This window comes from Tripterygium wilfordii, chromosome 20 (assembly GCF_013401445.1).
Source record: "Tripterygium wilfordii isolate XIE 37 chromosome 20, ASM1340144v1, whole genome shotgun sequence".
Lineage (NCBI taxonomy): Eukaryota > Viridiplantae > Streptophyta > Magnoliopsida > Celastrales > Celastraceae > Tripterygium > Tripterygium wilfordii.
The window spans coordinates 2,450,353-2,467,974 of record NC_052251.1 but is presented as its reverse complement, the minus strand read 5'-3'; the positions used below and the strand labels follow the sequence as shown (position 1 = coordinate 2,467,974).

General features: G+C 39.9%; 1 protein-coding gene and 1 pseudogene across 1 annotated transcript; both read left to right on the top strand.

The window, feature by feature from the left end:
- Positions 1 to 1,482: 1,482 nt before the first annotated feature.
- LOC119986689 lies at positions 1,483 to 15,722 on the top strand. The gene is made up of 2 exons (XM_038831353.1): positions 1,483 to 1,688; positions 14,377 to 15,722. The coding sequence occupies exon 2, from the start codon at positions 14,607 to 14,609 to the stop codon at positions 15,240 to 15,242; it is 636 nt and encodes a 211-aa protein (XP_038687281.1). The 5' UTR covers positions 1,483 to 1,688; positions 14,377 to 14,606; the 3' UTR covers positions 15,243 to 15,722.
- LOC119987581 lies at positions 10,315 to 10,414 on the top strand (annotated as a pseudogene).
- Positions 15,723 to 17,622: the final 1,900 nt, after the last annotated feature.

The following is a 17,622-nucleotide window of genomic DNA, read 5'->3' as shown; positions in this document are numbered from 1 at the left end:
ATAAAATAACAATTAAATATTCCTAATGAAATTAAATTAATTAATTTAGTTTGGTTTTTCTATTCCAATTTCATTCGCTCCTAAATTTATTATGTAATATACCGACTCGATCCGGATCTCTTATTAATTATTAATTTTTGATCAATAATGCAACGAGATGATGAGACAAATTATTTGATCAATTTTCTTACCAACAATTGACGCATACACGGGCGCGCACACACACGTAGAGGTTTTTTCATATAAGTATCTATTGTAAGTGTGTAAAATAAAGGATACGTTTGAATTGTATGGATGAATGAGATGACAAGTAGAGTCCACTGCTTTAGGTTCCATATGTTTCAAATCAATGGTGTGAACATATATCCTTATTTTACACCCTTACATTAGACCCTTATATAAAAATTCCTATATATATAAATATCAAGAAATTACAAAGAATTATTGGGGTGCCTGGATCTACCGTAATTGTTTTTAATTATATCACTTTCACCGTAGCTTTTGTTACAATAAACAGAAAGCAGAAGAAAGATAGTGTAAATATTAAATTAGATAGAGCTAATCAATACAGATAGTACTAGATTTGCTTTGAGATCTATGGATATAAAATAACAATTAAATATTGTTATCCTTAACAACATTAAAATATTAATTTTCAATTTCTTTTTACTTGTTTATATTATTTTAAAACTATAAAATTATATTAAAAATTGAAATCAATAACATTAAAACTTAGAAAATTAAATTGTTACATTAAAACATTTCAAACAATAATATTACTAAGCATTGCTATGGATGTTCCACAAATGCTTCACAAGATCAGCTTGAAGTTGAGTATGTTTTTCACTCATATCATACTCACCTCACACTCGCCTAAAGCTCGTCTCACACTCACACTCACTGGATTAGTAACCAAATGCCCCGTATGACTAGAAGAACAAATGCATGCAACTTTGCATGCATGGATCTGCGCTGAAGTTTCAGTTTCTTTTCCCGAGTGTTTTTGCTATATGTCAGATGATACTTACCAAAAAAAATATATGTAACGTGATACTTAGGCCATTCGCAGCAGATAGTTTTAACAGATTCTTTAAATTTACAGTAAAAATGTACACTTTTTACAGATTTACAATTTCTCTAAACACTACCACCTAATAGTCTAATACTTACCAAAAAAAAAGAAGCTATGTTGAAGTGATAATTAACTATTATTGATTTTGGTACACCTTTAGTGATGCTGGGTCGAAGCAAATAATTTTTGCATTAGATTAAATCGACCCCTCATTTTTGTGGGTCCAACGAAATCCCTTAGATTAGATTTAAACGGATATAAAAAAGTGAAAAAGTATTGTCATCCCCTAAATTGGTTATCCCACCCCGAATGTTTTTTTAAAATATTATTTTATATATGATTTAATATTTGATTCTTTCTAATTACGTGTGATTTGAAATTTGATTCTCGGTGATGCTACAAATCTTAATGGTATTATTAAAGACTGCAATGTGAACATAGCTATGATATCATTGATACGGGAATCACTAAAGGCTAGACTTGGGCTGCATGAATTGTGGAACCGTTATGAGTAGAGGCTTGAATCCATCAGCATTGATAGAGGCATGAGTGAAGGCCAAGAACGTGCAACAATCTTCTCCAACCTAGTCCTATTTAATCTAGTTTATTTTCCAATGAAGGGTAGCTTATTCTGCATTTGAAACAAGAAAGAATGGTGAGAGGAGTGATTGCTGATTTTAGTGTCAGAGAGTGATTCTCATTTGTCCTATTATCTTTTGTGTTAATTGACCGACACCAAAGTGTGTGTGTACTTACCCCAAGTGTAGGGTATCGTCAAGTAATAAACCGGTGAGTCCGGTATCGATCCACGAGGAAGCAATGCAAATTTGAAGTGAATGATATGCAAATGACTAGCTAACACTAATAAACACAATGAATATCAAATAAAAGCAAGTAAAAGAAATGGGCCGAATGACTCGGTAGCTTGAGCGATTTTGTAATCAAAGTAAGCACAAATTGGATTTAAAACAATTAATTAAAAACCTAGTCTCTAGTCCGTCCCGGTGGTTACTCGGTTCTCATACTCAAGGTATTATTGCAAACACACACAACCATACACAATGCATTGTGTGATACTATCAATCATGCATATGCAAAGAGAATTGGGATATAAGACTTCAATTCATACATGTAGGCCATCGGGTCTCTTAATCTACGATGAACGCAAAGGGATAAGCACCTAATATTATGGATTAATGTTCCCCCTTGGGGCTTGGCTTGGCTAACACCCTAGTTTCACACTCAAAGATCAATTAACCATAACTCTCTCATGCACATTCCTAAATTAACCCAAAACTCCATCATCAATACACATAATTAATAGCTATGCTATGGAAAACTCAATTAATTAAGAAAATCATGCAATGGGTTTAACAATTCTCAATCAAACACATTAGATGCAATCCCTAGACTAGACAATCCAAAGATACAATCAAATATGTCATCTCCATAGATCCAATCACACAACCACGAAATTAAAAGAGCAAAATCAAAACTACAATTCCATGAACATACCTTGAGTAATTGAAACCAAGCACCCACCGTTTGGGACTAGAAACTAGAAAGAGAACTTAGCCACTCATCATAATGGGTATAAACATCAATTTTATAGATGAAAATCAATGTTTACAAACAAAATCACGAAAAACCAAGAAAAACTTAGAGAGAGAAGTTGAGAGAAAACAATGGAGGCAAGAACTTGGAGGAGATGAATTTTGTGAAGGAAGAAGAAATCTTAGGGTTTTCTCCTCCTTTTACCATTGAAAATACCTAACTGCCCTTATACAAACGTTCCCCATTGGTTATATACATGATTTACCCCAAATGCCCTTGAAATGTTGTGCAGAAAAGTTGCAGTTCCGCGGTGGTGTCCGGACAGGTGTCCGGACGGGTGTCCGGACGGGTGTCCGGACACTTCATGCTTCCATCAACTTTGAAGCCTCTGTCTCAATTTGTGAAGAAAGTGTCCGGACGGCACTTGAGGCGTCCGGACACACTGTCCGGACAGGTGTCCGGACACCTGCTGAGTCCCAGCTTCTTCTTTCAGCTCTAAAGGTGCCCAATTCAGTCATTTAAGCCCGATTTCCTGCAAAACCAACGGGAAACATGTATAAGGGTAAAATTACTTTATTTAAACACAAATGAATTACTATAAACACTAGAACCTCCTAATTAGATAGTATTAGGACCTCAAAATAGAGGTCCGGTCACACCCCCCAACTTAGACGTTGTTAGTCCCTAGCAATGCAAACACTTCTAAAAATAAAATCCTAACTCACTGACGTAGGCATCACGGTTGCATTTAGCATATGCAACAAGCCTTTAAACCCCTAGGTCACCCTAGTGGACGAGTTGTAGTCTCGTGAGGGCTTATCAGAGCGATACCCACAAACACTTGCCAAGGGATCCACTATTACTTTGAAAGCACCATAAATGATTCTTAAGTTCTTACATGCAAGAAATAGAGCTAATCCCCCAATTTCCCCGCTAGTTGAAGGCATGCAAAATCTTTAGAAAATCAATCTCAAATCCCCTCAAAGATGACTAAGAACATTTTTATACTATGAAAAATATAAGTGCAATCAAGCAAGACAACTCAATACATTCACACAAGTAAAACCTTGTTACGGAACCTTTTGGTGTTCATAAATCCCCAATCCCAAATGTACACAAAAACATAAAAACATTGTGCTAAGTAAATGACTTACACAATTGAATTAAATATATGTGTTTATAAAAGATAATTTGGATGGGCATAGCTTTGAGAAAGAAATCACCTACAAGAGCAATTAATGCATCCGCCAACTCACTTGCTTACCTTGAATCAAATTCATCAAAAGGTTAAATGGTTTGTAATGTGGCTAAGGGACAAGGTAGGAAGAATTTGGAACTAGGTAACAAGTTGCAAGGTTAAGTTCAAACATGTGAGCTAAATTCTCATTTTGTCACCCCTTCCATTGCACCACAAATTCAAACACTTCTCATCCTTTACACACAAAGGATTAACTTTATTGCATACACCTCTTTTTGATTATTTTTTTCTATGCGGTTTTTTTTTTTTTTTTTTTTTTTTTTTTTTTTTTTTTTTTAATGGCTACAACCACCCTCAAAATTTTTTTTTTTTTTTTTCAGAATAAGGAGGGATAATATCACTGCCGACTTATTTTTGAAGCTCCTACCCAACCTTGCAACCAAAGGTGGGAAATATTTGGGAAAATGGTTCACACAAGGCTTGTAAGTGAAATAAAAGGCTTAAAGAAATATAGGCTTATGATCACTCACAAATAAATAGGCTAGGCTCAAATCTCTCAACCTAATGAATCCATCAATCCTAAGTTCATAAGCAAGTGGCACATACAAAAATCACACTTCTCAGTAATCAAATGTAATGAATGCAAAGCTATTGAAGAACACGCTTATAAGATGTCAAATGAATAATTGGTGAAAAGAATCACCCAAAAACCCCATATATATCACGAAGAATGGCTCAAAAGAATGAGAAGGGTAAAAAGGTAATTCTATTTTCAGACAAAAGGATCCAAAAACGCAGTCATACAATTGCTTCAATGCCAAGATGCCCACTTAATCACAGTTTTGATATCAAACTAGGTCCCAATCATCCCAAGAAAGATTGATCATAGTCATCCTACTCAATCACATGCTTCGACTTCACAAAAGAAATCAAGAAACCTACTCTACACTTGCACGTTCGAACAAGAATAAGAAATTAACATTGAAATTGGTAGTGAATCCCAAAAGCATCTACCCTTCCCTTCCTAAAGTCCATTTGGCATGTATGAACAACAAAGCACAACACAATAGGATAGAGGGTAGGAAATCATACCATACTCTTCAAAAGTGATCGGAATCGTGAGAAACGAAGCGTATCCTGAAAAAGTTAATACCAACCACACTATCCAAGCATGACACAACAAGATTTTTTATTTTTTATTTTTTATTTTTTTTTTATTTTTTTTTTTTTTAAATATTCACAAAAACACACCAAAATAAAGCAAGTTTCACAATGAATTCACAATTCTCTCACCCCCCAACTTAAATGAGACATTGTCCTCAATGTCAAGCATGATAAACAAGGCAAGAACAAATTGTAAAATGCATTGTGAACATACAAAAACACACCAAAAATGAATGAAAAATAATCTAACACTACATATTTACAAGAGAGCTCTTTTCACGCACACTAGGAAGGGGTGGGATCCACAAGGTCCCATTCTTCGGCCAATTCATTAAAATTTTCCAAGTATGGTTTCAATCGTTGGCCATTAACCTTAAAAGTTTTTCCACTCCTAGGATCATCAATGTCAATGCTTCCATATGGGGAAACCTTGCGGACAATAAAAGGTCCGGTCCATTTGGTACGTAACTTCCCGGGAAACAAGTGTAACCGGGAGTTGTATAAAAGAACCTTTTGTCCCTCATGAAAAACTTTCCTCACAATGTGCTTGTCATGGTATCTTTTCATTTTGAGCTTAGCAATTTTGGCATTTTCGAAAGCATCATTCCTCAACTCCTCAATCTCTTGGATTTGGAGTTTGCGATGCCCCCCAACTTGATCGGTGGAGTCATTCAAAGTGCGAATGGCCCAATAGGCCTTGTGCTCCAATTCCACCGGCAAGTGGCAAGCCTTGCCATAGACAAGTCTATAAGGGGACATTCCAAGGGCAGTCTTATATGCGGTACGGTAAGCCCACAAAGCATCAATCAATTTTGAAGACCAATCTTTTCTATTGGGACCAACCGTTTTTTCAAGAATACGTTTAATCTCCCTATTTGCCAATTCCGCTTGGCCACTTGTTTGTGGATGATATGGGGTACCAACTTTATGCAAAATGTCATATCGTTTCATCAAAGTTCTAACCGGGGCATTGCAAAAGTGAGACCCACCATCACTTATGATGGCTCGAGGCATCCCAAATCTTGAGAAGATGTTCTCTTTTAAGAATTTTATCACAACTTGGTGATCATTTGTTCGAGAAGGGATGGCTTCTACCCACTTGGACACATAATCCACACCAACCAAGATATACAAATAACCAAATGAATTAGGGAAGGGTCCCATGAAATCAATGGCCCAACAATCAAAAATTTCCAAGATATTAATAGGTTGGAGGGGCATCATCTCACGTTTTCCCAAATTACCTAACCTTTGGCAATTGTCACAAGATAGGCAATAAGCATGGACATCTTTGTGCAAAGAAGGCCAATATAAGCCACTTTGAAGAATTTTGGCCGCGGTCTTTTTGGAGGAAAAATGGCCTCCACAAGCATATTTATGGCAAAAGGCCATGACACTTTCAAATTCATTATTGGGGATGCACCTCCTAATCACTTGATCGGAACAATACTTGAACAAATATGGGTCATCCCAAAAGAAGTTTCGCACATTGCGAAGAAATTTGGATCTATCAATCTTGCTCCAATGAGATGGCATTTTTCCGGACACCAAAAAGTTGGCGATGTCCGCATACCATGGAGTCAATTTGAAAGAGATGGCATTGGTGAGGAAGAGTTGTTCATCCGGGAAATGTTCATTGATGGGTATGCCATGTGAAATCAAATTTTGTCCGGGAAGTCTAGATAAATGGTCGGCTACTACATTCTCCACTCCTTTCTTATCTTTAATTTCAAGGTCAAATTCTTGAAGTAAGAGAATCCATCTTAACAACCTAGGCTTGGCATTCACTTTTGAAAGTAAATACTTCAAAGCCGCATGGTCGGTAAAGATGATGACTTTCGAGCCAACCAAATAAGATCTAAACTTGTCCAAAGCAAAGACTATAGCTAGTAATTCCTTTTCAGTGGTGGTATAATTCACTTGAGCATCATTCAAAGTCTTACTAGCATAGTATATAACATGAGCATTTTTTTCTCTTCTTTGTCCTAGGACCGCCCCAACCGCCACATCACTTGCATCACACATGAGTTCAAAGGGCATACTCCAATCGGGAGTTTGCATAATGGGTGCGGTGGTTAGGGCACCTTTCAAATCATCAAAGGCTTTTTGACATTGTGGTGTCCATTCAAAAGAGACATCTTGAGCAAGCAAGTTACTTAAAGGTTTGGCAATGGCACTAAAAGAATTAATGAACCTTCTATAGAAACCCGCATGACCCAAAAAAGATCTCACATCTTTAACACATGTAGGGGGAGGTAATTTTTGAATTAATTCAATTTTTGCTTTGTCAACCTCTATCCCTTTGGATGACACAATGTGTCCCAATACAATTCCATGTGTCACCATGAAATGACACTTTTCCCAATTGAGAACCAATTGGCTCTCCTCACATCTTTTTAACACACTTGCCAAATTAGCAAGGCATTGATCATAGGTATCTCCATAAACCGAGAAATCATCCATAAAGACCTCCACAATTTTCTCAACCATGTCACTAAAGATACTCATCATGCACCTTTGAAAGGTAGCCGGAGCATTGCATAACCCAAAAGGCATGCGTCTATAAGCAAAAGTTCCAAATGGACATGTGAATGTGGTCTTGTCCTGGTCTTCTAAGGCAATCTCTATTTGATTATATCCAGAATACCCATCAAGGAAGCAATAATAGGCTCTACCCGCTACTCTCTCAAGGACTTGATCAAGGAAGGGTAAGGGGAAATGGTCTTTTCGAGTAACCATATTGAGTTTACGGTAGTCAATGCACATACGCCACCCGGTTTGAATTCGAGTGGGAACCAATTCGTTCTTGTCATTCTTAATTACCGTAACTCCGGACTTTTTGGGGACCACTTGGGTAGGAGATACCCATTTGGAATCCGCAATGGGATAAACTATCCCTGCGTCAAGCAATTTTAGCACCTCCCCCCTTACTACCTCCTTCATGTTCGGATTTAAACGTCTTTGCATTTGTCTAATAGGCTTAGCTTCCTCTTCCATGTAAATCCTATGAGTACAAACCAAAGGACTAATACCCTTCAAATCAGCAATTGTCCAACCTATTGCCCTTCTATACCTTTGCAACACTTGCATAAGTTTCTCTTCTTGGGAAGAAGTAAGTAGGGAAGATATCACAACGGGGTATGACTCATTCTCTCCCAAAAACACATATTTCAGCTCACTTGGTAAGGGTTTCCTTTCCGGTATTGGTGGATGCTCTAGAGATGATTCAAGCTTAGTCTTGGAAGGTTCTAATTCCTCAATGGGTGGGTTGAATCGTCCTATGCTATGGATAGCTAAAGACTCCAAAACCTCATTAATTTCTTCTTCCTCAACTAAAAATTGACTACCTTTTTCACTCAAAGCTAGCACACTTTCCACCGAATCCCTAGCAAGAGTTTTCTCTAAATTCTCCTCAACATATGAATGGATCCAATCTACTTCCCTAATGTCTTCAAACTCTCCCATTTGCTTAGACACATTAAAAATGTTCATCTCCGCGGTCATATTCCCAAAAGATAGCACCATGACACCATTCCTACAATTGATCAACGCATTTGAAGTTGCTAGGAAGGGTCTACCTAGAAGGACTGAGATTGGTTTGCTAAAACTAGGGAGGGGCTGAGTATCTAAAACCACAAAGTCAACCGGGAAGTAGAATTCATCCACTTGAACTAGCACATCTTCAACTATTCCTCTAGGAATCTTGACGGATCTATCGGCTAGTTGCAAGGTAATTCTTGTAGGCTTAAGCTCACCTAACCCCAATTGTTGATAGACCGAGTATGGAAGGAGATTAACACTAGCACCTAAATCCAACAACGCTTGCTCAATCCTATGATTCCCTATGACTATTGGAATGGTAGGGCAACCAGGATCCTTATATTTAGGTGGAGTGGTGGCTTGTAAGATGGAGCTTGCTTGCTCCGTAAGAAAAGCCTTTTCCTTCACATTCAATTTGCGTTTCACGGTACACAAATCCTTGAGGAACTTTGCGTACGAGGGAACTTGTTTGATGGCATCTAAAAGAGGTATGTTCACTTTCACTTGTTTGAAAAGTTCAAACATCTCTTTGTGTAGAGCCTCATTGGTTTTCTTCCCTAATCGGTGAGGAAATGGTGGCCTTGGGATACACTCTCTATCCTTAGACGTGTCTACCCTTGCCCTATGTGATTGCCCCTCACTCTCCTCCTCTTCTCTTGGTATTTTCTCACATTTTTCTGAATTTCTGGATGAAGTGTCCGGACAATCCAAAATAGGTGTCCGAACACTTGCACCTAGTGAATCATTTTCCTGCACAATTTTCTCCAAACTCTCTTCCTTTCCACTATTTCCTTCATCCTTTTTCCCCACTCTATCACCAAAATTCTGCACATCATCACTTTGATCAACATTCTCATTTGGTATGGGTCTATCCACAATGCGCCCATTCCTCAAAGTGAGGATGGATTGGGCTTGTTCATGTCCACTCACCCCCCCACTAGTAGATTCTAGCAAATTGGCTTGTTTGGATGGATTGGGGTATGGTTGAGCTGGGAATTTACCCTTCTCATATGTGGTGAGAGCTTGGGTGACCTTAGTGATTTGACTCTTAATATCCTCAATGGCCCTGTTGGTTTGTTCTTGGAATTTGGTGGCCTTTTGATTCTCCCCTATTTGAGCTTGCATGAAAATATTAAGAGTGTCTTCAAGAGACCTCTTAGGAGGTGGAATGTAAGGTTGTGGAGGTGGTTGTGCAACACTTGAAGGAGGCAATTGTTGTTGGGGTGGATTGGGGAGTGATTGAGATTGAACATTCCCATCATTCCTCCACCCAAAGTTTGGATGATTCCTCCAAGGGTAATTCTCATTGTACGAATTGTTGCCTTGGTGATTGGTAGGGTATGGCTTCCTAAAGTTCTGAGAATTGTTCCCATTGTAACCTTGCCCAAATAGGACTTCCTTACAAGCCGGTAAGGCATTACACTCATCCGTCCTATGATCCATACTTTCACACAAAGTACAAGCAACTTGGTCATCAACACCAACCACATTTATAGGGGCCTTTTTTGACTCTAAGGACTCCAATTTCTTGGACAACAAAGCAAGTTTAGCATGCACATCATCATTTTCATTCAACACAAACTTGCCACTAGAGCTTGGCATAACATCATGTCGGGTTAGTGGAGGAGCTTCCCAAGATCGGGATTCCTCCGCCAACCCATCAAAGAAAGTGAATGCCTCATTGGCATCCCTATTCAAAAAATCACCTTGAGTCATAGTGGAAACCAATTTCTTCAAAGATGGAGTCAAAGATTTGTGGAAGAAATTCACAATTTGAAATTTTTGAAATCCATGGTGAGGACACATAAACAACAAATCCTTAAACCTCTCCCAAGCTTGGAAGAAAGTTTCATGTTCTTTGCAATGAAAATTCATGATTTGTGTTTGATAAGAAATGGTACGGTGGGAAGGAAAATATTTGTTGAGAAATTCTTCTTGCATTGCCGCCCAAGTCGCAATGGATTGGGGGCGCAAGTTCTCAAACCATTGTTTTGCATGATCCTTCAAAGAGAATGGAAAAAGTTTGAGTCTCAAAATTTCTTGTGTGCATGTAACATCACCAAAAGTAGTACACACCGATTCAAAATCACGCACATGTGAATATGGTCGTTCCGATTCCATTCCATGGAATTTGGGAATCATTTGGAACATTGATGGTTTAAGGCTCACATTTTGTTGGTTCGGTGGCATGATGATGCAAGAAGGTTGAGTTTGCCTTGCGGGATGCGTGAGCTCCCTCAAAGTGCGATGCTCTTGGGCATGAATGTACTCCAAAGGAGGAGGTGCATGTAAATTTTGTCCGAAGGGAGCATATTGTGGCACTTGTGGCATTGGATAATACATGGGATGCACATAATTGTATGGGGGAGGTATATGATATGCGGGAGGCATATTGGGAGGTTGGTAGACATTTTGTGGGGCAGTTTGTGCCGCATTGTCTTGTTGAAGTGGTTGAGGTGCATTTTGCAAAGCATGCTCAACTTGAACATTTGGTAAATTTTGGGCATTTGGCACATTTTGGGCATCTTGCCCTTGCGCCGGATTCATCAATTCATCAATGTTCACACGTTGTAAAAGACGACGTAATGCATCAAGATTGATATCACCCCCACGTACACTCCCCGCATCACTCGCATTTATGTCACCACCTCTCCCATCTCTATTAGACCCATGCCCACTAACACTATCTCTAAGATGAGACATGATGGCAAACAAAACTATCAAATAACACGAAAGATGGCAACCAACCAAGTCAAGTAACACCAGATTTTTCAATCAACAAACAACCAAGAACAATGTCAAGCAAGAATAGGAGCAAAGATAGGAATAGAATGACAATCAACCTCAGGAACAATTACACACCAAGATGTAGCAAGTAGTGATAGAAAGAAAAATGCGCAAAGCTCTCTCAAACAACGTATCACTACCAAGCAGCAAACAAGGTGGCATCCATCGCCCACAGGAATCTAAGTTAGCCCCATCCGCCAAGTTCTCCTCACAAATTTTTTTTTTTTTTTTTCTTTGCAGCAACTACACTAAATCAACTACACTAGAAAGCAAGTAAAAGGGAGGAACGAAGTTACCCTTGAAGCGTGACCGTGCTCCTTCCTTATTTGATGGCGTTTAATAGCATAAAGCTAGCATCTACAAGCCACCCAACTCCGTCTTTGACACTCGCTTCCCCGGCAACGGCGCCAAAAACTTGACCGACACCAAAGTGTGTGTGTACTTACCCCAAGTGTAGGGTATCGTCAAGTAATAAACCGGTGAGTCCGGTATCGATCCACGAGGAAGCAATGCAAATTTGAAGTGAATGATATGCAAATGACTAGCTAACACTAATAAACACAATGAATATCAAATAAAAGCAAGTAAAAGAAATGGGCCGAATGACTCGGTAGCTTGAGCGATTTTGTAATCAAAGTAAGCACAAATTGGATTTAAAACAATTAATTAAAAACCTAGTCTCTAGTCCGTCCCGGTGGTTACTCGGTTCTCATACTCAAGGTATTATTGCAAACACACACAACCATACACAATGCATTGTGTGATACTATCAATCATGCATATGCAAAGAGAATTGGGATATAAGACTTCAATTCATACATGTAGGCCATCGGGTCTCTTAATCTACGATGAACGCAAAGGGATAAGCACCTAATATTATGGATTAATGTTCCCCCTTGGGGCTTGGCTTGGCTAACACCCTAGTTTCACACTCAAAGATCAATTAACCATAACTCTCTCATGCACATTCCTAAATTAACCCAAAACTCCATCATCAATACACATAATTAATAGCTATGCTATGGAAAACTCAATTAATTAAGAAAATCATGCAATGGGTTTAACAATTCTCAATCAAACACATTAGATGCAATCCCTAGACTAGACAATCCAAAGATACAATCAAATATGTCATCTCCATAGATCCAATCACACAACCACGAAATTAAAAGAGCAAAATCAAAACTACAATTCCATGAACATACCTTGAGTAATTGAAACCAAGCACCCACCGTTTGGGACTAGAAACTAGAAAGAGAACTTAGCCACTCATCATAATGGGTATAAACATCAATTTTATAGATGAAAATCAATGTTTACAAACAAAATCACGAAAAACCAAGAAAAACTTAGAGAGAGAAGTTGAGAGAAAACAATGGAGGCAAGAACTTGGAGGAGATGAATTTTGTGAAGGAAGAAGAAATCTTAGGGTTTTCTCCTCCTTTTACCATTGAAAATACCTAACTGCCCTTATACAAACGTTCCCCATTGGTTATATACATGATTTACCCCAAATGCCCTTGAAATGTTGTGCAGAAAAGTTGCAGTTCCGCGGTGGTGTCCGGACAGGTGTCCGGACGGGTGTCCGGACGGGTGTCCGGACACTTCATGCTTCCATCAACTTTGAAGCCTCTGTCTCAATTTGTGAAGAAAGTGTCCGGACGGCACTTGAGGCGTCCGGACACACTGTCCGGACAGGTGTCCGGACACCTGCTGAGTCCCAGCTTCTTCTTTCAGCTCTAAAGGTGCCCAATTCAGTCATTTAAGCCCGATTTCCTGCAAAACCAACGGGAAACATGTATAAGGGTAAAATTACTTTATTTAAACACAAATGAATTACTATAAACACTAGAACCTCCTAATTAGATAGTATTAGGACCTCAAAATAGAGGTCCGGTCATTAATCAATTCAATTGTGATTATTGGGTTGATTTGCATCACCCCAGCTTACATGCTGGCTCCATCCTTGCGGATTTCTAATCTTGGGAATAAGTATCACCTGCTATTTTATGTACCGAATTGATAAAAATCATACCAATCTACTAGACACCACATGGAGACCAGCTGTGATGCTCTGTGTCGTGCTCATTGAGGGACGAGTAGTGGGGGTTACTGTTCTGGATGAAATACCACATCGGCCAGGGAAGGTCACTGGGTGCAGAATATAACACGCTGCAGACCTTAAACCATTGCCCAATCTTTTCTAGTATGGGCTGGAAAGGGTTGGGAACTGCCAGGCTGGGCTTGGTATGGGCCAAGTCTAGTGGTTGGTGGGGAGATTGGGTCGTGGTGGGTCGGGCTGTTACAGTTGGTATCGAAGCCAACTTTGGTGTGTATGTGGGTTTCACCCCTACGTCTATCCGGGGCGAGGTGCCCGTGTCTGGCTCGACCCACGGGGACGTGGGCTCCTAAGGGGGGTGGACTGTGATGCTCTGTGCCGCGCTCATTGAGGGGCGAGTAGTGGGGGTTACTGTTCTGGATGAAATACCACATCGGCCAGGGAAGGTCACTGGGTGCAGAATATAACACGAGGGGGGTGGACTGTGATGCTCTGATGAAATACCACATCGGCCAGGGAAGGTCACTGGGTGCAGAATATAACACGAGGGGGGTGGACTGTGATGCTCTGTGCCGCGCTTATTGAGGGGCGAGTAGTGGGGGTTACTGTTCTGGATGAAATACCACATCGGCCAGGGAAGGTCACTGGGTGCAGAATATAACACGCTGCAGACCTTAAACCATTGCCCAATCTTTTCTAGTATGGGCTGGAAAGGGTTGGGAACTGCCAGGTTGGGCTTGGTATGGGCCAAGTCCAGTGGTTGGTGGGGAGATTGGGTCGTGGTGGGTCGGGCTGTTACACCAGCAGAGTGAGAGAGCCAAGGTCGAGGCTATGTTTCGAAATCCTGAAGAGTTCGTGTAATTCAACGATTAGGCAATCAAAGAAGTAAAAGAGACAAAAAGGGAATATCAGCGATTAAACACAAAACGAAAACAATTTATAGAGCACTTGGATCAACCGAGGCTAAAGAGAGTAATTCCTCATCATGTTCTAACAGAGACATCAATTGTTCATCCAGTGTCACCCATGCTTCCACTCCTTTGTTATCTCTTGCATCCATAAAACTGATCGCACGGTCAGCCACCGCTTCCGCCACACCGGCAAACGGAACCCATAAAGGCTTTCCCCACCCGTAATCGACTTCATAAACCCCAAGGTTGCACCAGCTATTAATCAGGACAAGAGCCATTCCTTCGGATACAGACTTCAAAGATAATTCACGAATCACTTTCATGGCCCCACAAAGATTTCCCAATCCTTCATCTCCTTCAAAGTTCTGCACAATGTCACCGTTGATTGCCTTAACAGCTTCCCTCATCTGGCGGACGAAATCGCACAACTCTATTCCCTCACCCTCTGGTTCTGACATCATGAGCGCTATCATCAAAAAGTTCCCCAGAGAATTTTCAGGGAATTGTGGGACAGCCCTTCGTCGCATATTCACTAAATTTGCCACCAAAACTGATTTTTGGATACATGGTTTTACCTTCTTCCATGCAGACATCATGCATTTAACAATGAATGCAGAGGCAACCTCTACGCGAGTCGGGTTGGGCACAATTGAGCTTGCTGCTTTGGCTTTGAGATTGCTCAAGATTGATCCATCAAACACAAACCTCTTTGTAACAGACATGTTATTTTTATACAAGACACTTGCCAAAGCTGAAGTGGTTAGATCTTCTGGGAATGAATGGTTTTGGGGGAATATTGATGAGGCACTAAAATCTGGAGCCAGAGCTCCTTCAATTGAATCTCGAGCAATAGTAGCCCAAGTTTTCATGAACGCACAAAGAGCAGTTCCATCAAAAATCTTGTGCGAAGCCACAACACCAACTACAATGCCACCACAAGAAAACAGAGTTTCTTGAATCATTAGAACATGATCTCCGCTAGTTATTTCTCCGTAAATAATCTAATCTAGCAAAAATTTGGGGAATGCTGAGATAGTGGGGGTGTTTGAGATAGTCACATAAATTGCAATTGATTCTGGCATTGATATAGAAAGCGCCTTCATCATTGCAGTCAAAGGAACGATCGTCCAAAGCCTTTCCGGCGAGAGGGTAGTAAAGATTCAGTATCTGTGAAAGAGATTGTTTCAACACTTGCGATGTTTCAGAGATGCATGCTTGGTTTGGTGGATAAAAGAGAATCATGGGAACGTATGTGGAGGGGACAAGTTGATCAAGGAGAGAGACTTTATGGGTTTTGAGATGATGAGTTGTTGGAGAAGGTTTGATGCATTCTCTGGATACTATCTCAACCTCCATTATTATCAATTGCAAAGCTATGTGCTACATCATCAATCTGAACCTAATTTAGTCTATATACACATGTTGTCATGTAATGGGGAAAAATTGAGAGAGAGAGAGGAGGGGAGGAAATGATAGGTGTGAGCATTAGAATAATTCGATGATAGAATAAAGAGAAAAAAAAGCTTAAGGATACAATAAAAAAAAAGTGATAGTCTAATGACATATATAATATTTTAGCCGACAACAAATTATAGAGCAATCAAACCAGTACCAGATCTGAACCATTGGATTAATTCAACGGTTCAACTTTTTTCCCCAATTTGCACTTCGTTTCTCTCTCTTCAACCAACTAAACATGTCTCCAAAATTATTCTCCCCCTCCTCTTCTTCCCTTAAGATTTAGGTTCACCGATGATGTCTTCCCTTGCTCCTTCTACCCATCACCCACCGGATCCGGGACAAATACCACCAAAACGCCGCTGACTCCTTCAGGGTCTTCACCCTCCCCCTGTGTCAGAGAATTTACCATATTATGTGCCTCCACCACTTGATCAAATCTTGCTTAACTTTCACTTCAAATTATAGAAAATCTCCTCATAAGACTGGTGATGAATCTTATACTACCTCTATTGATCAACGGTCCTGATTATGAGTTTGGTATTTTTTTATTTTTTTTGTTGTTGTGTATGTTCCTTCATGTAAGCAGATGAAAGAATTGTTAATTTGGCAATAAATACTTTTGATGATAGAATGTTATGTGCACGTGTGATGTTTATTGTTTAAATCTCTTAATGATGTTTTATTTAGTGGTAGTTTCTGTTAATAGTGGGATGGGTCAGCCTATAGTGCAGCGTGTCTTGGACGTTCAGTTGTACGTGGCTTTTCTTTTGGGAATTCAGTTGTTGCTTTCATGTATATATACTATGCAGTTATGGAATGAAAGGAGGCATCTTTTATCAGCAAATTATTGAGAGCTTTGGAGGCATTGGCTCCTCGAATTGCCAAATCTTCATTTATTTTCTATTTCCAATTGCGGGCTCATACCAAGTGGTATCGAAGCCGCGTTCCTGAGACATGGCTGAAGGCACTCGTTATGCTCAATTAGCTGAAGCTGTGGCTACCTTGCGTGGGGAGTCAAATTCCTTGAAGGAGGAGCAAGATAAACAGAGAACTTTGATGGAGAATGTGTTGCAGCAGATAAGCAATTTGGTAGTTAGTTATGACAACTTGGCTCAACAATCTTCAAAGTTTCAATCTGGAGAAGGATCTGCAGGAGGCGATAATATGAAGATAAATGCAAATCCACTGTTTGAAGGACAAGGAGGAATTCAAGCTCGCACTATTCGCTTGGAGTTTCCACACTATAATGGCTCTGACCCCACTTAATGGATCCTCAAGGCACAACAATTCTTCTCATATTGGCAAACACCAGAGAACCAGAAGTTGCAAATTGCTTCATTTCACATGGAGGAAAAAGCTTTATCATGGTATAACTGGTTGATGGAATCTAGTCCAGTGCATACTTGGGATGAATTTCTGGTGGCACTTAAGATTCGATTTGGGCCTTCGGCCTATGAAGACCCCGTGGGAGCTTTTACTAAACTAAGGCAAACTGGCAGCGTGAAGGAATATCAAACACAATTTGAGATTTTGTCCAATAAGATCTCAGGTCTCAGCGAGGAGTTTCGCATTAGTACTTTTGTGAGCGGGCTAAAGGATGATCTGTTACTATGTTCCAACCTACTACACTCTCAGCTGCCTTTGGTCTGGCTAGATTACAAGAAGAGGAGATTCGGAGAAGGGATAAAGGCTACCGAACCACAACTTCCCACCTTACAACCTATAATCCACCACCCAAACCACCCGCAACGCCGCTCCCTACCCCTAATCCTGTTTTGAGATTACCTACACCACCGCTACCACACAAAAACAACAACTTCCCACCTCGAAAACCAGCAGTTCCTATCAAAAGAATTACACCAAATCAGATGCAAGA

Coding starts and splice junctions, on each gene's coding strand:
- LOC119986689 (XM_038831353.1), top strand. CDS start 14,607: ATGGCCCCACAAAGATTTCCCAATCCTTCATCTCCTTCAAAGTTCTGC.